The sequence below is a fragment of the Ostrea edulis genome, chromosome 10, assembly GCF_947568905.1.
Source record: "Ostrea edulis chromosome 10, xbOstEdul1.1, whole genome shotgun sequence".
Classification (NCBI taxonomy): Eukaryota; Metazoa; Mollusca; class Bivalvia; order Ostreida; family Ostreidae; genus Ostrea; species Ostrea edulis.
The window spans coordinates 20,967,207-20,994,088 of record NC_079173.1 but is presented as its reverse complement, the minus strand read 5'-3'; the positions used below and the strand labels follow the sequence as shown (position 1 = coordinate 20,994,088).

The following is a 26,882-nucleotide window of genomic DNA, read 5'->3' as shown; positions in this document are numbered from 1 at the left end:
TAAGCATTTTGATATCATCAATATTTACATCAGGAATTTTATATGAATGAACAGAAAATTTCATACCACCTTTCATTCCGATGGTTCAAAACCAATAATGATTGCTATCATTATATTGCTACATGTATTTTAGTAAAAAATAAACGGAATTGCTAATGAATGACATTGATGTTTATTCATGATTGATTTGATTTGTGTACAATTTTTTTTCTTTCCTGGAGTTGGTTTGGACTTTGTAAATACCATGGATGAAACAGATACATGTTAAAAAACCTATTAGTTTGCACCACTAATGACACAGACTTGTGCATGGAAACGTTGGAGAAAGTTTATTTAGTTTAAAATGTTTACCTGTGGCGGATTTAATATTCATCAAAGGGGAACCCATTAGACTAGTGATTCTAGGGTTTTGAGGCATTTTTTGTTAATTTTATGGGTTATTCTTGCTATTCTAACAATAAATAACAACAAATAATGGATTTTGTTTATCTATAATGCCAAATCTTATACTTTTGTTGTACTACTATTTTTATTTTCTTTGGTCACTTAAAAAGGGTAGGTCCCGTCTAAATCTGTCACTATTTACATTGCTGTACAGTTTATACCAATGTTGTTGCATGTACCAGAACATGTTCCAAAGAGCGTATTGAACAAAATTAGTTATACTTAATATCATATACTAGGTAGTAAAATTGTTGTTGTTCGTATTTTACAGAATGTACACAACTGCAATATATCACGGGGCCAAGATTACTATAAATGTGTATAGATCTAATTATTCAAATATGAAGAATCCGGATGAACTCATTTTAATATTCAAACCTGAACAAGTCTTCAGTCTGTAAGCAGTGGATCATAAACATATCGAATTTACCGAGACGGCGACTTTTGTTTATGCTGATCATTACTATATATAAACAAATTTTAATTTGCTGACCAAGTAAAGCAATTATTGAATAAATGTATGGAAAACAAATCTCAACAGTCTGCTTGACAACAGCAATCACAATTAAGCCTTGCAAAATCTGAGTGAGGATCGTCAACCTAACGTGATGCCTAACGTTTTAGTATGATTTCTACGTTTTATGAGTGGAATGAAATAATTTGAAAGCTTGTAAATAATAATGAATTAATAAAATCAACCCCTATCCTTCACACCGGATGAAATGATGACACTGCGTTACCGGCACTGAATTGCTAACCAGACTCATTAGTATCTTTGGGAACAAATCTAAAAGGGGACATTTTGTTGAACTATTAGAAAATGAAAGGTGAAGATAACGAACAGTGATCAATATCATAACTCCTATAAGCAATACAAAATATATAGTTTGGCAAACACGGACCCCTGGACACACCAGAGGTGGGATCAGATGTCTAAGAGGAGTAAGCATCCCTGTCGACCGTTCACACCCGCCGTGAGCCCTACATCCTGATCAGGTAAACGGAATTATCCGTAGTCAAAATCAGTGTGTCAATGTATAATTATTATAATTACTGAGCTACTCATACATGTAACGGTACATGGTTTATGACAATTTTAAACTCTGAAAATAATTATCGATAAATATTTTGCATTACAGCTACATTCGCTTGAACTTTGTCCAATTGATATATAGGAGGAGCAACTCCTCTTAAAGACCCAACTTTAAGTTAACGCCCCTAAATTTTACCTGTGTGGTGATCAATGATAAGCCGCTGGTCAATCAAACTTTTAACAATAGAGCTTAGGTTGATTGACGTTTGCAGAGACCGTGGTCTACTGCTACCTGAGAAAGATGTTTTGATAACAATCATGGCTAATGATGACCGGCAGTCTTTAGATCTCAAGGAAAGCCCCCAGTATACCTAAGTTTTGATAGCATTGACTCGCACCTAGAATATTTTAATGGCTAACGTCCCCTACACAATGCAATTTATCATCGTATTTTATCTACCCATCAATATACATGTATTATAGATTAAACAATCAGAAATCAAACAATAATAATAATAATAATAAAAACAAACATAAGTTATTGGAATATTTTCTATTAATGAGTTATTATGACTTTATATTTATTAAAAAGGAACAATTCTTTATTGGCGCAGCACATCAACATGTAATGGTTATATTGCCCATGCGTAAAACTGTTACAGTAGTTTTAAAAAATGCTTCTGTTTGGGATGTCACATGGATTATAAATTACACAATCAGAAATCAAACAATAGTAAAATAGCATAAATAAGTTATTGAGATATTTCTATTCATAACTTATCACGGCTTTATATTTATAAAGGGAGAGAGAGAGAGAGAGGTTTTTTTTATATTTATAAAGAGAGAGAGAGAGAGAGAGAGAGAGAGAGAGAGAGAGAAATGTGTAAAACTGTAGCAATAATAAAGATAGATGAAATAATATGGCATGACAATAGTGTTGCATACGTATGACAATAATTACTAATTTAGTCAATGATTGAGAGTAAGGGAGAGAGAAGGGGGGGTAGACTAGCTATGTGTCAGCTTCTGTTTGGGATACCATCGTTACACAAACACTACGTCCACAGAAACCCTAAAGAGAGAGAGAGGAGGGGGTGTAGACTACGTGTCAGCTTCTGTTTGGGATGCCATCGTTACACAAACACTACAGCCACAGAAACCCTACAGACAGTCCATATTGAGGGGTATCTTGATCATTCTCCATTTGGTTGTACATGTACACAGATCTACTTGGATTTATTCATTCTCTCGAAACATGGATATTTTACCTACTACACCAACGACACCGCGAACTCCAAGGACACCAGGAAGTGCCCGGAAACGCAGGGTAATATTATATTTAGGAAATTATTTATATACGATATATAACAGTTTAATTAGAAGTTTTAAAAAACACAGGTTTAGAAATGGGCTAAACCTGTTATCTGCAATACATAAATATGACCAAGTTTGAAGGTTTACGGGAAATAGAAATGCGGTATGCATGTAGGTAGAAATTTTAAATTTTTTTTTTTTGCACAAATCAAGACACTAAGCATAATTTGTGATAACCTGAAACGTTTCCTGTGTATATCATAAAAATATACACAACTTATCTCTTGGCCAGGTAAATTCCAGGTAAATAACATTGACCATGGATAAGCTCCGCCCACATTCACTGATCCGTGGAGAAACCGTAAGGTGGGGGGTTTTTTTTGGGTTTTTTTTTTTTTTTTTTTTTGTCTTTAGAGATTGACATGACTTACACAACTAAACAATTCCTCATTGCTTAACGTGCAAGAACTTGTACTTAAACCTCAGACATTTAATAATCCTATTGTGTATGATCTTACTTTAAATTTGAAATTCAATTCCTAGAGCTCTATGCGAATCATCTAGGAAAACATCGACCTACATAACTTCGTAAGCATCAACAAATGACAGTACAATAGCTATCATTTATTCAATCTACAAAAATAGCTATGTGGTCTTAATTTTGTACATGAGAATAGGTGAAGATAACGCACAGTGATCATTTTCATAAATCCTGAAAAGGAATAAAGAATTAAAATTTGGGCAAACACGGAGTCCTGCACTTTAACACATCAGAAGTTGAATCAGGCGTCTAGGTGGAGTAAACATCTCCTGTCGACCAGTCACACCTGTGTTAAGTCTTATATTTTGCTCAATTAAACACATAGGTACTTGTGTTTAGCACTTCAGGTCCCATTCCCCATCTTGTATTTTTGAATGGTATTTCGGGTGTATTTTTGATATAATATTAAACTTCAGTGTGTTTATCGAAATGGAATACACAAATCCTGTATAGAAACCGGGTTTTTTTTTTTAAATGTCATATCACCGATCATAAGAGATGAATAAGGTGTACAATTCAGCCAGCGACATTTTGTGGACAAAATCTGCATTTCGCTGAGAAATCCAATCCAAAAGCAATTATCAACTGAAAAGAACGGTCAGTCTGAATCTACTGATGATTTTTGGAATAGATGTATCACTAATACGCAATAATTTCTTGACGCCGTTCAGTTACATCTTTCTAACCTCACCATCTACGGAGATCGTAAAAACCGAGGTCCTGTGTCATAGGAGATGTGGCACGATCAAGATCCCTCCCTGCTCAATGGACATAAGCGCCAAGATAGCCTAAATTTTGTAGCCCTTCACCGACAATGGTGGCGTCTTCATCTGATTGAAAGATTTTCGAGAAGGACGTTAAACAATATTCAATTAATCACCACTCACAATGAACGGAAGGTGTGGTGTTATGTATTTCTGTCGCGGCCCATTATTTTTAGAACGAAAAAAAAACGAGACGAGGTTTTCCAATACTATTAGCTGCACGAAAGGTAAGAGAATACAGATGGTAGTAAGAAGACGCTAGTTTATTGTGTACAAACGGCCGGGTAGCCTGGAAAATAGGGAGATTTACCTTTGGTGTCGTAAGTATCAGAAAATAAATGTTTAAATGGTCATTTATATTTGGATATAAAAGAAATATTTAGATTTCCAATGTCTGGAAAAATTATTGAAAAAACATCCAAATATCTTATCATGGTAAACTCTTAATAATGAGTTGGGGCATAATGGTGTTGACAAAATGAATAATTGAAGGTTAGATCAGAACAGAACAATGTTTGATTATGATCTAAAATGATATGGGGGTTAGGGATTGGAAGAGGGTAATTGTTTTTAACTATTGTTACCATTATTACGCGCAATGTATACAAGAAACATGTATGAGTGAGATGCATGCACAAGTGCTACTTGATAACTTGATAATTGTTTTAATCTTATAACATAAAGTTTTGTTCTTTTTATCAATTACCCACAGAAATAATACAATTTCATTTTTATGATCGAATTTGGATCTGAACACATGGAACGGGCTTGATGAAATATTTTGTTTATCTAAGATGTTGTTGGTCGTACCCCCGGGGAAATGTGTATTAAAATGCACATTTAAAAACCCTGCAATTCTATGGCATGTGGTTTGATTTTCATACTTATGACAAATTGTCTTCAAAACAACAAAATATTTGTTTGGTTATTTGTCATCGATATTTAAATTTAATTTACAACTGAAAGTTTGAAAACTTTTAAACTGCATGGATGGTTGCTTCCATTCTAAAATGATTAAAATGAATTTACTGTCGAGCTCAGAAGCTTTATCATTAAAGTGGACAATGAATGCAGCCACTCTAACATTGAATGTGACGATTCACGATATCTTTGGTTCGCTTCAATTAGACGCTAACTTAGTTAACGCTATTATCATTGCCGATTGTTTGATTTCCCGATTGTGGACACGTGTGTAAACATGTATGTGTATCTCTGAATTTGAAAGATTCACGCAACTGCTATAGAATACCAATAAACCGCAAAAGACACCGACTTATTGCTAGGCCCACGCTAAAGCATGGACTTTCAGTCCGCGGGGCCTGTGTTTTTTACCTGTACTACATATTATGATCGGTGATATTCTATCTGCGTGCATGGATTTTTGAATAGTGTGAAATATTGCTGTTGACATTAGATTGTATTTCTAGTGATATTTTGGTAGTTTTTCAATTTACATACTCAACTGATCGACGGTAGAAAAGTCAATTGTACAGAAATTATGCATTTAAACGTGTAATACGTAAACGGTTTACGAACTATTTACTTCTAGCGCTGAACATTACATCTGTTTGTAAAGAAGTCCACACTACTCTGAGCCGAGTGACTGCATAGAGAAGTTGATAAAATCAATTCCTAATAAGGGATCTCAGTTTTATATGCTGAAATATTTATGAAATATCTTTAAAAATATCTCTTGAACCATTTAAGCAAGTGCTTTTATATTTGTATTGTATACGTTCCTTATGGCAAGACCTTTCATGTGATCCAATGTTATGTAATCTTGTGACCTTGACCTGGAAGTTTGACCTATTTCTAAGAAATATCTGACCTATTCAATATCTCCTGAACTCTTTAAGGTAAGTCTTTCAGATTTTGAAAATGAATTCTATATGGCAAAATTTTGTTATACTTTGGTGTTGGCATTGAACAAAGGCAGGGCCAAAGTGGCTCAGGTGAGCGATGTGGTCCATGGGTCTCTTGTTTTATGTCATCTCAGGTTGTTAGAAATTATGTTTGAAAATTTGCTTTGTTTAATGTGGATTTAACATCAGGATTAAAAATCTTGCTGTGAAAAATGTAAGTCAATAAAGCATGTTGAAAATGTCCCATTCCTAATGCTCCAATGTCACAGTATATGCAAGGTGAAGATAACGAACAGTGATCAATCTAATAACTCCTACAAGCAATACAAAATAGATGGTTGGGCAAACACGGACCCCTGGACACACCAGAGGTGGGATCAGGTGCCTAGGAGGAGTAAGCATCCCCTGTTGACCGGTCACACCCGCCGTGAGCCCCATATCCTGATATGTATCTTCTTTTGTTTTGCAGAATCTAGGAGAGGACCAGTCTTCTCAGATTTTGGACTTGAAAGTCAATATTAAAAAAGTAAAATATTGCAATTGGTAAAAACTCCTGTGCAAAACGGATATGTAAAATGAAATTTGCGCATAGGAATCGAAAAGAAAATAACTGATACAAATATCTGTTACCATGCTTACTGTTGGCAGATCAGTTCAAGTAACTCTCAATGGATTACAAGCAACTGTTAGAAGACTTAACCAGGGAATTGATGAAATTCAAAATTAATCGGTGTTTTCTTCAGTATGTCTTCCTAATTTGGAATTTCATAGATGCAATAAAAGAAGTGATATCTTTCGAACAAATGTGTGTTTAAAAACAGTGATTCCTTTATTTTTCTGTCTCTCAGCGCTATCAAAATATATGACAGAATGCATTGACTGCATTCAGAAAACTGAAATCCTGCTCTCTCACAAAATGTCCATGAAAGTAAGAGCTGTGTTATTTATTAACAAAAGTGGACGAATTGGAAAAAAGAAAGTAGCAGATATTGAAAAAGAGAATCAAGTATGAAAGAACTATTAAGAGATTTGGTTCCAATAAAACAGATAGTGATATTGTTGGAATCACTAAAGCAGCACCAGTGATTGAATCTTTAGTCCACCACTTTGATGAAGAAACTGGAATCAGTGAGATCGAAACAACACACAAATCCAGATCTTGGGAACAGGACCCGAATATGATGGAGAAAAGCAGAGAAGTTTTAGTAACAAAGGGAGGACTCTATATTCGTACAAGGGAATAAATGTGAATCCTGTTCATACCATAAACAAAATATTTTCAAAAAGGTGTATTGAGAACAACACAAAGATTGCGTAGGGACAATCTTTCCGACCACAGAGACAAAGAGACAAGAGATGCCGATAGTGGTGACGATAGTGGTGATGATGATCTGGATTCTCTGTATGAATTTTAATCACCTACAGATAACACAAGACTAATCAGTAATCCACAATAAATACTTCTTGTGTGGTTATTTTCAAATGAGGATGTTTAACAGTAACTATTAGATTAATTTCTCTTTATAAATTCCCAAGTCACTTCCTTTTTTACAAACCATTGATGAAAGGTAAAGATAACGAGCAGCGATCAATGTCATAACTCCTATAAGCAATACAAAATATATAGTTGGGCAAACACGGACCCCTGGACACACCAGAGGTGGGACAAGGTGCCTAGGAGGAGTATGCATCCCTGTCGATCGATCACATCCACCGTGAGCCCTATATCTTGATTAGGTAAACTGAGTTGTCTGTAGTCAGAATCAGTGTGCCATAAACGGTCCAACGATCGGTATGAAACAAGTCAGACAGCATTTGAACTAATGAAATGTTGTATTGGCAAACTTGATTCTTATAACGACCATAACATTTGCTAAATGCTGACTTTAAATGGGACTCTTGAAACCCTTGCACCATCAACTTGTTTGACAGTAGCCTGCCTCGATTTAAAAACTGATCATACGCAAAACAAGCTCTTGCGTATCACATCAGTTGAGAGACATAACACCATATGCAGGTGATAATGGAATATTGCAATATAAATATGGGAGGTTAACTATGGAGAAGCTGAAATTATCCCGTTTATCATACTGTTGAGTTATTACTTTGCCGTTAATATCTATTTTCAATAAAATATCTAGGTGATTAATTATAGATAACTGTAGTTTCATAGAGATAATACAGAACTTCTTGTTGATTGGAACAAGCTATTTTTATACAAATCGATATGATTGTACTGTATATTAGATATATCAAATATATCTAATTGTTTGTGTATTATTGTCCTTGAAATAAATACTACATCAATATATATTCATGAGCACCTGTCCCAAGGTGGTGAATGCATTACTAATGCTAGGTAGGGACATCCAGACAATTAACAGTATTCTTAACAAATCACCTAGCCAAACATCGAAAGTGATTTGAAACATCAAATTCAAAGATGGTGTATGTTTTAAAGCACTTCGAATTTCTCCCAAACCCAGGGTCGGAAATGTTTAAGACCATGTGCATCTAAACAACTTCTGACATGTGTGTAAAAATGTTTTGGTAATGAAATTCTATACCAACGTGTAATTAATCCTATATAATTATGTTGTCAAAGTAGTTGTATTTTAATTAATTACATCTGCAAAATGCAGTAACGGTAATTGTAGTTCATAAAACTACATTAGCAAAATAATTGTAATTTAATTACACAGATATGTACAATGTAATTGACTCCATCCCTAATTAATGCAGAAAATAAATATCTGGCTAGTTACAAAAAACACAATTCAAACTAACCTTCAGCATTGGTAGAGGCCAGTAGATATTTACTCGTTTGTATCGTTCATCTGATTTCCCAGAGCGATCCACACAGACGTACTTGGAAAGAGTTTCCTTCGTAACATCATGAAGATAAATTTTCTCACCATTCTTTTTTATGACTTCTGCGCGCTTGGTGTCGCTGTTGAATATCTGACAAATGGTGCACGTAGATCTAAGGACATGTTGAGGAAGGATATCTCCTTCCATAATAAGGTTCAACAAGGACGATTTCCCCGCCCCTGTCTCTCCTTAAAAAAAATAAAGTAACTCAACTTTCATATTATTGGACAATAAATCAAACTATGTTTTGTAATCTAAAATGTAATTAAAGAAAGCAACTGTAACTGAAGGTGTTGCGATGTCAGCTCTGACAGGTATATGCATGTGGCGACAGTTTATTAAGATGTTCTTTGACTGCTCAAGTGGATGGAAAGAAAGCAACAAAAAAGCTTCAAAAGCGAAATAAATACTTTATATATAAATACAAAAACGATCAAAGCAATATTGGTAGACACAATCAAATCGAAATCAATATTTATTGTGCTCTTGTATAAGAAACAACATGATTTCTACATAATTCACATCCATTGTTATTTCTAAATAATGATTGACATACATGATGTGTTTATGTATAACAACTAGAATCGGATAATCAAACTGTATACAAACAATTTATTGTGGACTTTTACATATTTTGTCATATCTTTAAATAAAATCTCTACGCGCTTTTAGCTACTGCTATCGAGAGTTCTTGCAATGGATATTATAAGGACACATTTCGAAACTTGGTAGTGTTGTCTGAACATACTGATACAATAAAAAATTAATTTATGCTCTAAAAGTACTTTGACAAAATATATCGTAGAAACTTTACTCTAAAGAGAAACCGAACCTTGTATTGATGCGTCCCATAGGCACTTCATATTGATATGAAATAAACATTTACAAGTTCTAGATCTATAGTTGTTAATGAAGAGATACCCACCAGCCACGACAATGGTACAATGTCGTTTCTCTAGCTGTGTCCTATGATTCTCTATCGTGCTAATGTACTCATCATATTCTTTGGTCATCTCTTCACCAAGATTTTTCTGAAATTCTTTCGTCTTCAGCATACCTAATACAGAGGTACAGAGATTCGCTCCGATCGTTCTCACTTCAGCATCTCTCTCAATGATTTGCCTCATGGATTCACCAGGGGCCTATAAGTAAATGAACATCTCTAGATAAATGCATTAATCTTTTTTTCCAAATCGTATATATATATATAATTTGTGCAAACAGGCCTCTGAGTACTCCAGTGCTCTGTCAATTCCGGCCCAAAAATATAGTCCCTAACATCCCTAACATTTCTTTAACAAATCCTTTATTAATAATTCCCTGTACTTCGGATACTGCATATTCTGTATATCGGTCGGCTTACACAGTCCCAACTGCTATTAATTAACTTTAATTATCCTGTGTAAACCGGCCCCTCGATGATACACCACCCTAATTCTTAAGGTCAATTCTATTCGGTGTACACGAGGTCCCAACTGCTCGTAATTAGCTCTAATTATCGCATTTAAACCAGCCACCCCGCGATGACCAATCTGTCGGTATTCGGTCGATCACACGCGATGTATACAAAGGGTGTCTCAAAGGGAGCCTCAGGTAAGTAAAAGATTGCAACTGGCGATGAGTCGCGATCATAAATTTTAAAATAAAACCTGATTTTTGGGTGGTGCACTTTTCAATTATGACAGCACCACGCACAAGGTAATGGCGCCCTCCCCCTAACGACAGAGACGAGAAATGACATTAAAAGACAAAGTTCAATTTATTTAATCGATGAATTCGATAGATTCTGGGAATGAAACAAAATTGGCAACAATCCAGTTATGTTTTCCAAAAGCAGGATTTCCCCTCGTGGACTTCTCAGAGCTCTCCGGTGAGTCAGACAGTGATGATATGCAGTTAGTTAGCACAACTCGCCATGTCCGGTCGATCACTCGGCATTACATCAGTTTCCGTTTCACAAATTGAGACAGTTGAAAGCGATACATTTACAACGAAAGCTGGGAAAGACAAATTTTAGACGAACACAACACAAACTTGACGAATGTACATAATGTAGCACTTGATAATGGCGATGATGTAGACGAAATCGACAATTTACCAACAAAAAAGTGCGCAAATAATTCCCAGATTTTAAACTGTTTAATAAAAATTGAAACTTTTTCAAATGAGCGCGACAATAAAACACTGACATTTATATTTTTACAGAATCTGAAGTTCGCATGATCATCTCATCGGCTTCATCAAAATCATGTGAAATTGATCCAATCCCTACAACACTTCTGAAACCCATTTTAGAATCTGTGTTACCTATTTTTGCAGAAATAGTGAATAAATCTTTGAATGAATGTATATTTCCATCTTCCTTCAAAGAAGCCATGCATTGTACGTCCGTTATTATAGAAAGCAGGATTGGAGCCAGACTCGTTACGGAACTACAGACCTGTCTCAAACTTCTCATTTCTTTCCAAACATTTGGAAAGAGTGGTATCAGCTCGGATAGGGCACCACATAGATTCAAACAACCTAAATGACGTGACCCAGTCTGCATATCGTCCTTGTCACTCAACAGAAACAGCTCTTCTAAGAGAACACCACGATATTGTGACATCATTGGATAAAGGTTCTTGTGTTGCCTTGGTGATGCTAGATCTTTCAGCAGCTTTTGATGTTATAGACCTTCAAATTCTCATTAAGCGACTGGAGGTATAATTTGGTATTACTGGTGCAGCACTTACATGGATCAAATCTTACTTAACTGGTCGTAGTCAGAAAGTGGTTGTAGGAACTGCAAAGTCTAAGGACTTTCTGCTACCATATGGAGTGCCCCAAGGGTCAGTTCTGGGACCAAGACTTTATGCAATGTTTGCAAAACCGATTGGTGAAATCTGCCGCAGACATCATATCATGTATCATTGCTATGCTGACGGTACCCAGGCATACTTAGTTTTTAGACCTACAGATACATGGAATGTTATCTCATCGCGGCTACAGGAATGCTTAGCAGATATAAAATCTTGTATGAACGTCAACCTGCTGAAATTAAACGAAGAAAAAACTGAATTTATAGTGTTTACTTCGAAACATTCAAACGTTTCACCATCTTTTCAACTGTCTTTTGGAAATATCATTATTTCCAACTCGGACTGTGTTCGAAACCTTGGTGTTTTCTTCGATAGTGTACTTTCTTTTGCTTTATATTAATTAATTGATTTTCACATGTATCGTTTAGATCCTAGGGGTAAACGTATATATATATATATATATTAAAACGTTGGGTGTTATAATTGTTTGTTTGTGCTTTATATTAAATATTCTATACAATTGCATCGAGAGATCCACTCTCCTTATAAAATATCTTAAACACTGAATGACACAGCGACTGTGTGGGATTGCATCAGTGTGTATAAGTAGCGCTTTAGGAGCATAACAAAGCTTCCTTTTTAGGGAAGTAGTTATGGCCGAGTGGACTTACGCACTGGTTTGACAATCTTGCTAGGCGGTAGGTGCCGTACGTCGCTGGTTCGACCCCGGGCTGGGGCGAAAATTTTCAGTACCTAGTTGTGATTATTTAGTGCTTTATATATATATATATATATGTATGTATGTATGTATGTATATATGTATGTATATATATATATATATATATATATATATATATATATATATATATATATATATAAGCACTAAAGTTCCAACAACACCCGATAACTCAAAGTGTCGGATCCACAACATGGATACAAGGTCAAATACAAAAAATTATCAAAAGCACTAAAATGACCAACGACACGAACAACCAGATTGTCAAATTTTCGGGACGACCCGTCCCTTCTTCAGGACAAACGAAAAGAATTACATAATGTGGCCAATATCAACAGAGAATAATAACAAACACTACATATAAATACATCTAGCACTACAATTGCACTAATCTACAAACGTATTTACAACACAGACTACATGTTTTTGGTCTTTAGGCTTTCCAATCGATGTTAAAAGTGGAACGAATTAGGATATGCCTTATTCGTCCAAAGAGCTGATCCAAAAATCAGCTCTTTTTCTCATATATATAAGAAAAATTAGAACGCCGAAAACAACTCAACCGGTGTCATTTTCAATCTTTACTCTTCAAGATTGAAAATGAGACCGATTGAGTTATTTTCGGCGTTCTAATTTTTCATTATTATACTATTACTTGTGTGTATATTTTGGATTATATATATATAAAGTTCATATCTCGCGGGCAAGCGTTTTAAAGAAAAAGATTCAAACATTCGTAAGACCGAGATCCCATCTGAGACACTTCCTCATATTAGTTCATCTTCCGGCGTGCAACAAGAATGTTCGGGTTTTTTTCCTGCAGAACTTATCAAGTGATTCTGTAAATTGTTATTTTTTCTTCGTAAATATTTTCTTCCATTCATTATGGAAGAGGCCAGTATTACTAACGAAGAATTAAATTTGGGTTCGGAATGCCAGAATTTACAAACAACCATGGAGGCCAAAACCAAGAAAACACGAGCGACAGTTCAAGGAAAGATACTATGGACAAAACGGAACAACTCGAGAGCAGAGTAAATGACAGGTTGGATATTATGATGAATTTTTTTAGAGAAAGTTTTCAAACTTTATCTAACCCTGTTTTGGAAAATGCTAATGCTCAAAGTGTGCATGATTCGCACATGCCTTTGTCAGTAAACCAGGATACCAGTGGTTTATCCACGCGGAGACCTGAATCAATGTTATCAAGTGTTGACGATTCTTTTGGAATGCGTCCGTTAATATCTTTAGAAAGTGAAGTCCAGATTGAAAAGACAGTTAGGGTGCCTGAAATGGACGACATGATATCGTTAGCTCCCAGTGTTAGAGAAGTTAGTGAGTTATTAGGAGAAAACGAATCCTCAAGACAGGAGCAATATATTGCTTCTCTTGATTCTGATCATAATCAAACTTTTATGTACTCTAACAACAATAGATTTCAGAATTTGATAAATAAAAAAGTTGAACAAATAAAAACGCTAAATGACATTTTTGACAATGTTTCTTCTACAGATGAAGAAAAAGTGGGTTTGATATTAGACAAGACTCAGGAAGAAATCTTGCAGAATAGGTGACCCTCAGAGACTGTCAGCATATAAAGAGGAATACAGACAATGTTTTCCTATGCACTCACAATCGTCAGCATTTTTACAAGTACCAGGATTAGACGACATCTTGGAACCAATGTTACGGAAAAAACATGGCTATAAGGCCAACAAACGTTGGGGTAAAAGTAGGCACTTGTTTTCACAACTTTTCAAGAGCATTGAAACCTTAGCTTACCAAGGTCAGATGGCAGCTCGTATGGGTATAATTTCATTAGGTTACATGCAGCAAGATCTTGGAACATTGCTGAACACGTTAGCTTGTCAGGATGCTGAGACAGTACAAGCAATTAAAGACGTTTTCTCAATATCTACCAAAGATCTTGATCAAATGGGAAGGACATGATCTTTTCACCATTTAATAAGAAGGAAAACTGCACGTGGGTACGTTAAGGCAGGTTGTGAAAATCTTTACTGGGAAAAAAATTCGCAAAACAATGTGACGTCATAATTGAAATAAGTATATCACTAAGTATATATTACATCCCGATATTATTTTCATTTAAGTTTTATTTATGCATGAAATAAACCATGTAGCTACTAAGATCCAAAGAAATATGGAAGGTTATACTGATGTCGTTTAATTTCTGTCTGATCAATATGAAAGTACACTGATGACGTCATAACTATACATCGAGTGACGTTGACACATGTAAAGAATTTATTAAAGTGTGCCGTGTAAATATCAACAAAATGTGGAGTATTTTAAATATATGACATGGGATATATATGTGAAACGCTGAGAATTTATTGATATTATGAAGGTATGTTGATTTTATTCATCAACGGGGAAAACATTCCATTTAGCATGTCGATCCGATTTTCCTCTGTCACACACTAAAATAAAACTGCAAAAGTAACACACTACGCTGCATACTTTAAGATACTTTTTATACACCGTGTGAAAGGTCATAAACGAATGTACACGGAAATTACTGATAGAATCGTCTGTTAAGGCCACACCAATTTGTAAAATAGTTCTTCGGATTTTCAACCAAAACAAAGGTAAGGCGAGATTATTTACAAATATTATTTTTTATTTTGAGGCGAGCGAATAGAAGAAATATAAATGATTTTAATTGAATTAGGTGTGATTTTAAAAAAGCGAGCGCTTAAAAATAAAGATACAGTTGTTTACCACATGAACTTCATAGTTTATAGTAAATAAGTATTTCAGGTCTCAAAGACTTTATTTTCTTCGTGCCTAATACATGTACTTTGCAACATTAGCTGATAAGGTCTTTTTGAAGAATTTTATTTTAGTATCATTTCTACAAACTTTCCATTCAGATCTATACATATTGCTAGGGACATGCCCGGTTTTGAAATTTCCTCTGTCACAATACATATTCTTAAATTTTAATGGCCATAAACGCTGAGCATAGGCCTACATTTTGCAGCCCTTCAACGGCAATGGTAACGTTTTCATGCGAGTGAAATATTCTCAAGAGAGACCTTAGACAATATATAATCAATCAATCGTACACTGTTGATGTTCTCTCCATAGTGACATTGAACAATGCTTTCAGAGCTGCGCTTCAAAATTTTCATCGCCTCCAGTTCTATTGCAGTATTTAAAAAAAACAACTTCCAATCCAGTGTTATGAAGTATCGTACATATTAAAGATAGGCATCATGAATAACTTAAAAACACCGTATTACAGTGTTAGGAAATTTCTCGAGAGCCTGCGATTCTGTCATTTGTCAGTCCCATGCATCAAGGTCGTTTGTGCGGTTGTTGTAAAAAGTCGAAAATGTTTTACGCAGATATTTTTGGACTCGCGGGAGGATATTATTTTTTGATAATATTATGATTTATATATATTACAAATAGATGCGGTGAATCCGACGAACTAGATTACAAATTGACATGGCCTAAGAAAACTTTTTAAAAAAACTGCATAGCATCAGTGCAAAATGTAAAACATGGGCTAGATGGTTTCGTGCTTAAATGTTTAATAATTATTTAATACCGAAAGTGGTAGGATTCTATCAGTAATTCTGATAAACTATGGGTGTTTTACCGTCATTATCGCCAGTTAGACCAATGTTTAAATCCTGGGGTAGTGTGCTACTTTTCCATTTTCTATTAAGGTACATCTGTGATCTATTTATAACAGTCATGCAATGACGTCATACGGAAGCGCATGTTTGTCATGTTGTTATAATACAAAATGTCCTCAAGTAAACAACCAAAATAGTTTTTAAAAGTTAGTAGCTCCCTCTCTCTGTGTAGGACAGATTTTAAAAAGTATGCAGTTTAGGTGCTTAAATTGAGCATGACCTGCCTTAACATACCCGCGCAGCTCAAGATACTGGTTTATATACTCTGAAAGATGTTCATAGTAAGATTATTTGTCTACCATTATCAGACGATGGTGTCTTTGGTAAGAAATTAGAAGAGAAACTAAAAAAAAAAGAGGAAAGTACAGAAAGATTCTCTTACAGACTTAATTCCAGAATGGAGTGAAGAAAGAAAAAACGAAAATTTTCAGAAAATACTGACAACTCTGGAAATTTCAAAAATCCTAGAATGTCCACAATGACTAACAACAGGGCATCTGCTCAAAAGAATCCAAGAACCGCATCTACTAGTTCATCTACTACAGTAGACCGAGTGAGTTCTTTTCGGATTCTAAAACAAATCCAATAAATGACTGGAATAAAGAACAGGTAACACAAATTGCAATGCTTCCAGAGATACTAGTTGGGGGTCGTCTCAATTTTTTCTCAAAGAATTGGCATTTGATAACTCAAAACAGTTGGGTATTGTCAATAATCAAAGAAGGGTACAAATTGGAATTCTTGCAAAAACCTCCGTTTCAAGGGGTGAAAAAGACAATAATTCCATGGGCACAAAAACATTTTTATCAAAAGAGGTAAACGATTTATCAGGGAAAATGCAATAGAACCTATATAAAACCAAGAGAACCAAACATGTTTTTACAGTACATTTTTCCTTGTACCAAACAAATGTGGAAAATGAGATCAATAATTTTGAATTTGAGACCCCTCATTCAGTATGCAAGGTGAAGATAACGAACAGTGATCAATCTCCTAACTCCTATAAGCAATACAAAATAGATAGTTGGGCAAACACGGACCCCTGGACACACCAGGGGTGGGATCAGGTGACTAGGAGGAGTAAGCATCCCCTGTTGACCGGTCACACCCGCCGTGAGCCCTATATCCTGATCAGGTAAACGGAGTTATCCGCAGTCAAAATCAGTGTGCCAAGAACGGCTTAACAATCGGTATGAAACACGTCAGACAGCATTTGACCCAATGCAAGGTTGTACTGACGAAGTAGATCGTTATAACGACCATAGAATTTGGGAAATGCTGACTTCAATCGAGACTGTTGAAATCCCTGAACCATCAACTTGTTTGTCAGAGCTTACCTCGATTTAAAAACTGACTATACACAGAACAAGCTCTTGCATATCGAATCAGTTGAGATGTATAAACACCATATGCAGGTGATAATTGAATATTGCTACATAAATATGGGAAGTTGACGATGGAGAAGCTGAAATCATCCCGTTTGTCATACAGTTGAGTTGTCAGTTTGCCGTTAATGTCTACTTTCAATAAAATATCTAAGTATGAAGCAGAAGAGGACGACTCTGTGGGGTCCTTTATTTCGAGCTCACAGGGATATATCAAATCGACATATGAATGAAAGCTATCATTGTTAATAGACAAAACGTCATCTATATATCTAAAAGTCGAATTGAAGGCCACAGCGAGAAATTTTTTCTTCTCACGTAGAAATTTTTGAATAAATTCTGCTTCATATGAATATAAAATCAGGTCAGCTAAGAAAGGAGCACAATTCGTGCCCATGGGAATTCCAACAGACTGTTCGAAGACCTGATCACCAAAGACCACGAAGATATTGTCAATGAGAAACTCTAGCATATTTTTTATTTCAACTTCAGAGTATTTGTGCGTGGAATCAGAGTATGTAAAGAAGCAACATTTCAAAATGGACACTTTATATAAGGTGTTGAATCTGGTGAAACCAAACGATTGGGCAATATCAATCGATTTAACAAATGCTTATCTACACTTTCCAATATTTCTAAAACACCAAAAGTTTCTAAGATTTTGTGTAGAAAACCATTATTATCAATGGAAAACAAGTGTTTCGGACCAACATCAGCACCACGAGTTTTCATGAAAATGGTGTCTGTAGTAGCAGCATATTTGAGAACACACAATGTTCGTCTTGCAGTTTACTTAGACGATTGGCTTATTGTAAACCAATCAAAAGAAATGTTAATTCAAGATCAAGAAAAATGTCTCAATCTATTCGGTTTCATAATCAACAAAGAGAAATCTTGTCTAGAACCCCAACAGAATATTGTGTATCTGGGGGCTTTGTTTTTACTCAGGCAGAAAATAGTGCTTCCTTCTAGGGACAGATTGATGAAATTAATACAAACAACCAAAATGTTGATGCTAGGTTAGATAACATCCAGATATTTTCTCAGGTGGCTGGGGATATCTCTTGCATAGATCTCATTCCCAATGATCGTCTCTATATGATACCTATTCAACTGCATCTACCAAGTTTTTGGAAACCAAGTTCTCTAGAATTGGAAAAACGATCCCTGTTACACAACATCTAATTCAACATCTACAATGGTGGTTAGATTCAGTGAACAATTCAAGGGGCAGATATTTGCAACCAGAAGAAATAGGGGTGACTATAACCACCGATACATCATTAACGGGGTATGGGGGTCACCTAAACAATCAGATAATCCAACGGAATTGAGACAATCATCACAAAAATCTTCATATCAATTGTCTAGAGATGGAAGCAGTGTTTTTATCTCTGAAGTATTTTCAAAACCCAGTTCAGAACAGAACAGTTTTGATCAGATGCAACAACACTACTGTAGTTCAGTATATCAACAAACAAGGGGGAACCGAATCTCCCCGTCTTTGTTATCAAGCATGGGAGTTGTGGAACTGGGCAATAGACCAGAATATCAAACTAAAAGCTGTTCATATAGCAGGGACATCAAACAGATTAGCAGATCAGTTGAGCAGGGTCAAAATCAGGTAAACAGAATGGATGTTGAAAAAGATATTTTACAGAAAATTATTCAAATGTGGGGTCATCCCCTGTTAGACATGTTCGCATCTATTCACAATCGTCAAACTCAAATCGTTTGCACTTGGCTTCCCCAATACCAAGCATATGCATTTTATGCCCTGAAAATATCTTGGGAGGGGATGTTTCTGTATGCTTATCCTCCAATCTGTCCAATATCCAAAGTTCTTCAACATATCAGACAATGCAATTGTCAAGTAATTCTAATAGCCCCATGTTGGCCAAGAAGACCTTGGTACACAGAACTTCAACTTCTAATCTCAATACCGAAAAAGACTTCCAAACATTCCAATTTACTACAACAACCCACAACAGAAATTTATCATCGACAGAGGGTTAAAAAAGAAAGGCTTTTATAAAGACACTCGAAGCCTTTTGGCAACAAGTTGGCGGTCAGGAACTCAAAAAGATTATTCCTGTAAATTCAAACAATTCAGTGGTTGATGAAGTTCAAGGAAGATGTATCCCTATCCAGCCTCTTTAGTTGAAGTAGCTAGTTTTTTGACAGATCTTACCAAAGGTAGATTCTGCAGATTGGAGTAAAGGATCTACTTTCTGCAATTTCTACTTAAGAGATATAGATTACTGTGTTCCACTTCTTAAATGTGCTGTAAATAACTGGTTGATGCGTACTGTGTAAATAGTGTTTCTTTTGTCAGAGATGTGATCATCTTCGGCGAGTTGCGAATATGATCAATTTTGTATATAGTTTTCAATCATTCAGTGTTTGTTCGTGTACATAATATTTGAGAGACAGAATACAAGACAGATGAATATTGCTGTTTTTGAAAATTTTGAATTTGAGGTAATGTATATGTATGACTGGTAAGTATAACGAACGAAATGAAATTGAAAACTTTGTTATCAAATTTCAATTTTATGCGTAAGTTATACTTACCAGTCAACATCCCACCTTCCACCTTCCACCCCTAAGGAAAGGTTTGGAAAGTGTACCTTCATGTAGGTTGGGAACGATCTGTTGCCCGTGTTGTAAAGAGAGCCTTCCCCCATAATGAGACTCCCCCCCCCGGAAGCCTAGCTCTAGAGTGAGCCTTCCCCCTGAGGAAAGGCTCACTCTAGAGTAGAACCCCTGGGAAAGTCTCACTCTAGAACCAGACTTCCCCGTGGGAAGACCTCCTCCTCACTAGTTGTAGAATCAGACTTACCCCATAGCAGGACTTCCCCCTTCATTTATTCCTGGTAAATTACTATACTTTATGGAGATTATCTACACACCAAGACTTTTTTCAGCAGGGCATTAAATGGTTTTTTGTTTAAGTCGTTCATCAAACTCAAGAGAAGAAAACGATGAATAAAACACATTGGAAGTCATTTTGTTTGACCCATAGACCTTGAACTTTGACCCACACAATACTTATGCCTTGGTTAGTTTTAGAAGTTTGAAAAATAAAATGTGGAAATGTCGAATTTATGTTTCTTCTCATCTGCGTACAAATATCGGTTAAGCTTTTAAACTTGAACAACTTCAGGTGGATGGGTAGGTAGGTAGGTAGAGAAGTAGGTAGGTAGAGAGGTAGGTAGATAGGTATAGGTAGGTAGGTAGGTAGGTAGGTAGGTAGGTAGAGAGGTAGAGAGGTAGGTAGGTTGGTAGGTGGGTAAGTAGGTAAGTAATTCCCTGCCCGATAAACTAAAATTTATTTCATAGTTTGCGCAGGAGGGGATGAAAGCGGGGGTGTCTCTCTAGGGTGTTATGGCTCTAGATTGAGTCTTGCCCCTGGGGGTAAGGTTTATTCTAAAGTAAGTTTGCTGGGGGGAAAGGTTCACTCTAGAGAAAGACTACCGGGGAAGGCTCACTCTGGAACCAGACTTCCGGGGGAAGGCTCACTATAGAGCAAGACTTCCGCGGTGGGAAGTCTGGCCCTGGGGGAGGTTCACTCTAGAGCCAGACTTCCGGAGGAAGTCTCATTATGGGAGGAAGTTTGCCTCTATAACACCCGCCAATATGAACTGATATGGGCAAGCATCTGAGATGGGATTTCGGTCTTATGAGTGTTTGAATCTTATTCTTTAAAACGCTGCCCGCGAGTTATGAACGTTAATACGGGGAAGATATCCTAATGTATATGTATGCCTGGTAAGTATAACTCATAAAATTGAAACTTGATAACAATTTTTTAAATTTTTATTGCATCATGGTTTTAGGAACACGTACAAGCACGGTGTATCGGAAATGACGCTTTTGGAGTGATTTTAATCAGCTATTATATTGTATTTGGGATTATCTCAAAGTGCTACATGTAACTGACAACTCAAATGTATGACAAACGGGATGATTTCAGCTTCTCCATCGTCAACTTCCCATATTTATGTAGCAATATTCCATTATCACCTGCATATGGTATTTATATCTCTCAACTGATTCGATACGCAAGAGCTTGTTCTGTGTATAATCAGTTTTTAAATCGAGGCAAGCTACTGACAAACAGGTTGATGGTACAGGGGTTTCAACAGCCCGATTGAAGTCAGCTTTTCGCAAATTCTATGGTCGTTATAACGATCTAGTTCGTCAATACAACCTATCATTGGGCCAAAGGCTGTTTGACGTGTTTCATAACGATTGTTACTGATTTTGACTAAGGATAATTCCGTTTACCTGATTAAGATATAGGGCTCATCGCGGGTGTGAACGGTCGGCAGGGGATGCTTACTCCTCCTAGGCACTTGATCCCATCCCTGGTGTGTCCAGGGGTACGTGTTTGCCCAATAATCTATTCTGTATTGCTTGTAGGAGTTATGAGATTGATCACTGTTCGTTATCTTCACCTTTCATGTAGAAAGAATAAATGAGATGAGAACAATTGCAAGATTTTTTTAATTTGTGTATCCAACGCGTTGAAATGCCGTTTAATTCGCAAAGTAGATACCCTCTATGTATTTCATCAGAATGGCATTTCATCACACCATTTTATCCTCTAATATTTTATCAAGCGAACCACGGGTAACAAAGCGTTCATGAGTCACCCTGGTTGTGTTGTTCATCTACCTGAGAATGCTTGCCTATAAATATGACTAATCAAGGCTATTCTTAATCAGTTTTCAAAAATAGTTTCCTTTATAACCCCGTTTAAATTTTACATCCTTTATACACCCGGGGTCATGACCTGAACAAATTTGATTCTATACTCATCAGCTTGAACATAAGTTTTGTCTTCTCTGGTCCAATGTCCATTGAGATTTTTTTTTAAATTGCACCATATCTTCACCTTTTCTTAATTACCCCCCCCCCCCTTGCAAAGGAATGTGGTCCTTCATCTGAATAATTTTGAATCCCAAAGATCCTTTATGACAAAGGTTAACATTGGTCGATTGATTCTAAAGAAGATGACAAAATTGATTTATGTGAGACTTGTCTTATACCATATGTAAACTCCGCAGAGCACAAACCTGTGATTTTCTGCTTTCAGAGACCGATACATTTTTTTCATCCACAGATTTCAGTCCTAAATCTCGAATTTCTCCAAGGTCTTCTAACGAGGAATAATCGACATCCATTTCCTTCGAAGTACCACAAAGTCCACCTATATCAATACCCAGCACCTCTTCTTTGAGGGGGCGTGACTAGACATCTAAAAATATATGTAAATTTTTCCGCATCAAAAATCTACATCGCCATATCAACAACTTATAACTATATCAACAAGCTACACTATTATATCAATAAGCTATAACATAATAATGATTGGTTTTATATAGCGCTTTTTCCAGCGTATGCTGCTCAAAGCGCTTCACAATGCATTATTACCCCGGCAGACCTCATATCAATCTAGAACTTTCTCAGCCTCCTAGGAAGCATACAGTGCAAGCTGCCGTTACAAACACTAGAGCACTAACATTCTAACAATATCTTTCACTGTCTATAGCCAGGTACCCCTTTTACACTTGGGTGGAGTGAGGAAATTCATGTAAAGTGCCTTTCCAAAGGACACAACGTCGGCCTACGATAAGGTTGGTACTACAGTGATTGTAAACAAACAAGTTACCGCATGTTCCTATATCAACAAACTATTGATTAAAGGTGAAGATAACGAACAGCGATCGAATCTCATAATACCCATAAGAAATACAAAATAAAGAGCGGGGCATACACGGGCCCCTGGAAAAGCCAGATGTGGGATCAGGTGTCTAGGAGGAATAATTATCCGCTGCCGACTGGTCACATCAGCCATGAGCCCTATGTCTCTGTCAGGTAAACGGAGCAATCCGTAGTCAAAATCTCTCTGACAAGAAGGGGCTAGCAATCGGTGTGAAACACGTCAGACTCCATTTGACCCAAGGATAGTTTGTATTGGCAAAATAGATCATTGTAACGACCACAGAATTTGCAAAATGCTTACTTTAAACGAGAATTGACCAGACGTAGAGCGCGCTCTTGCGACTTGAACCAATTGAAAGATATAAACACCATATGAAGGTGATAATGGAATATTGCTACATAAAAATGAGAAATTCACGATGTAGAAGCTGAAATCATTCCGTTTGTCATAAAGGTGAGTTGCTAGTTTGTCTTTGATGTCTATGATCTATTTTCAATAAAATATCAAATAATTCAGCATATGTGGATGACTGTAGTGTCTTTCATTCCGAGCTCCCTGGGGTATATTGAATCGATACATGAATGAAAATGATTATTGTTAATAGATAAAACATGATCGATATATCTAACTGCCGCAAGAACTTCTTGTTATGTAGATTGGTTGGTTGAATATTGTTTAACGTTTCGTTTGAGAACTTTTCACGATACAACCTACCATTGGGTCAAGTGCTATCCGACGTGTTTCATACCGATTGTTAGACCGTCCGGGGCACACTGTTTTTGACTAAGGATAACTCCGTTTACCTAGATATAGGGCTCACTGCAGGTGTGACCGGTCGACAGGGGATGCTTACTCCTCCTAGGCATCTGATCCCACCTCTGGTGTGTCTAAGGGTCTTTGTTTGCCCAACTGTCTATTTCTATTGCTTATCCCTTTAACGCCCAGTGACGCATTTTGACGCCTTTTATGTGCCGACGGGATTAAATTGGGGGGGTTTGTTAATAATTGGAATATAATGAAACAAATCATATTTTCTAAAGTAGAGTAAAAACTAAACAGTTTTTCTACTCAAAGTTTTTCTGTGCGATGTTCGGAACTAGTCGAAAACATGCATTCAAAATCGCACACCGTTACTGGAAAGTAGGAAAATTAAGCCGAAATGACAAAAATTGTGCTATATTCTGTTAGTAAAAGTAAAATCTTTTCTAAAAAACACAATATTTGAAAACGTATATCATATTTGGAAAGGTTGAAACATTTGCTTCATTTTTTCTTACGGTCATATTTAGGTACGGGCAAGTGTCATAGACCTATTTTTTCTTGAAAGTAATGCATTTTACAAGTTAAACGCGATAAAAATGCACTTTGACGTCATTTGACATTAGCGTGCGTGTGTATTGCGCAAATAGATTATATAACGATACATAACTATATTTACGTGGAAAAAGTAAATAAATTTATAACGGTAAATCTGTGATTGAGTTTTTGTTTTTGTTTTATGAATTAGAACTACTGTTTTACAACCTAAATACAATGTACATTTATTTCCCTATGTAAGCGTGTCCGCCTTCAGCCTAGGTATACGTGTGTGAACAATGGTTAATGGTACCTTAACATTCACAGATTTTTCTTACGGATCCTTACATATTCCACAAATCCAAAAAAGTACACGGATTGTTACAATTTAGACATGGATACCGACGAGTGATTTACGAATGCTTGTGATTGACTACGAGTCGGAGATCCGTAAGGACTCGTAAGAAAAATCCGCGAGTGTGAAGGTGGTATAATGCGCACGGGATTTGTGGAGTTTTTTCCTCTCTATCTTTATCACGTACATGTCCGCATTCAGCCTAAGTATATGTGTGTGAAAAATGGCTAAAGCGCACGGAATTGTGTTTTTTCTCTATCTTTTTCACGTACATGTATTATATAATCTAGAAGAATAAAGTTTTGTTTACATTTGAGTGCCTCGCATGCATGAATTAAAAAAAGGTATATATGTATATTTCTATTAGATGAATAGGCAATAAATATGATGTAGGTTATGGAAAGGATTAAAATGTACATTTTGATAAGTTAATCATTACGAACAAGTTGTCAGTGTGTGTTAGATGTAAATATGTAATGACGTCGCGCACGGTACTGGTGTTACTTTCATACGTGCATTAGAAAATGTTTCCGCTATGTTTACACAGTTGTATATTTTGTGGATTATTAAAGTCTTATACATCAATGGCAAGGAAAATATATAAATAATGATAATAGCTTATATAAAATATAATTTACACGCATTTCATTAGCAATAAATACACGCAGATGTCGTCATTTTTCGTTGTCCCGCGTTACATGAAATACGCATACGCTTTATCCACAGATTAATAAAATGATTGATTTTGTCTCACATAACGTAAGAATTGGTGTATGATTGTGACGTCCTTATCTAAAAACCATAATCCAATTACTTTAAACATTTAGTTCATAGAATTGATATAGCGACCTTAAAAATGGCAAAGACAGTGCCTGTCAGTGGTGTCCCGTGTTTGTAGATAGACTGCAAATGCAAATCATCATGACCAGTAGCATGCCTAATGCAGGGGGAAGTTGACTATCCTTGTTACATTTATAATGTACATGTATCGTGGAGCACAATGTATGCCAGTATTATATAATTCTGAGTATATCCATAAAGTAGATTGATTTTATCGGTGTCCAGTGAAATGTCCTTATTCTACAAATACCGCGCTTTTTAAACAATTCTACCATTTTACGTCTTATTTCTAAGCATTATTCCAACGCGAATATTTTAATGAATATAACTAACAGAAAGTACATAAAATTTACTACATAGAATATACAACATTTCATTTTATCCCGCGTCCATTTAGGAAAACGAAAAGATACTTAATGTCCAAATAAATGTCCCATGTGATTTTGTCGCGCAATGACGCGACGTCAATGTACACAACCTACGTCTAGCTAAAACGTAAATGTTGCTTTTATTATTTTTGAATGATCTAAATTAAAATGATTTTTAAAAATAGTATACAAGGTATTTAAGCTATAGTATGTGTATCTCATAGATATGTTTTACTCTAGATCTGGTACATATACTTTAATTGACTTTATCAAATGACAATGTACTACTGTATGTCATCGTCGCAAACCACGGGTTATTGTTTCATTCTATTTCACAAACGTTTGTGAAATAGAATGAAACAATAACCCGTGGTTTGCGACGATGTACTGTATATATGCATATAAAAATTCAGCATTGAACAGATACACTTACGGTGTGTAAAACGTTGCAATATTATACAAATCTTGATTTATATACGAAACTCTTTAATCATATTCGATAATCTTGTTATTCATATATGAGAAAATTTTAATTATATTCGATAATCTTAATATTTATATGCGAAAATTTTGATTTATATTCGATAATCTTGTTATTTATTTACATTTGGTAACCTTGTTATTTATATGCGATAATTATATAAATCTCGATTTATATTCCATAATATTTGATTCGTATTTGATAATGTTGATGTACACATGCTAGATGTACGCATGAATTTAGTCATATTGATTGTAGGTGAAATGCATAATTTCAAAAATTGATAAAAGAATTAGCTTCATTGACCATGACCTGACCTCGGATGTCTTAAATTTGGGTACCTGTAAAGTGCGAAACGAAATCGAAACGAAACGAAACGAAATCTACCGAAA

The 26,882-nt window shown here is 35.8% G+C and overlaps 1 protein-coding gene across 1 annotated transcript in view; it reads right to left on the bottom strand.

The window, feature by feature from the left end:
• Positions 1-22,674, bottom strand: part of LOC130050671 (uncharacterized) — a 61,681-nt gene extending 39,007 nt beyond the window's left edge. Inside the window, exons 1-3 of the mRNA XM_056150880.1 lie at positions 22,501-22,674; positions 9,755-9,971; positions 8,746-9,017 (exon numbers count right to left, since the gene is read on the bottom strand). Of these exons, the coding sequence (XP_056006855.1) occupies positions 8,746-9,017; positions 9,755-9,971; positions 22,501-22,608 (597 nt within the window). The 5' untranslated portion in view covers positions 22,609-22,674. The remainder of the gene's footprint in view (positions 1-8,745; positions 9,018-9,754; positions 9,972-22,500) is intronic.
• Positions 22,675-26,882: the final 4,208 nt, after the last annotated feature.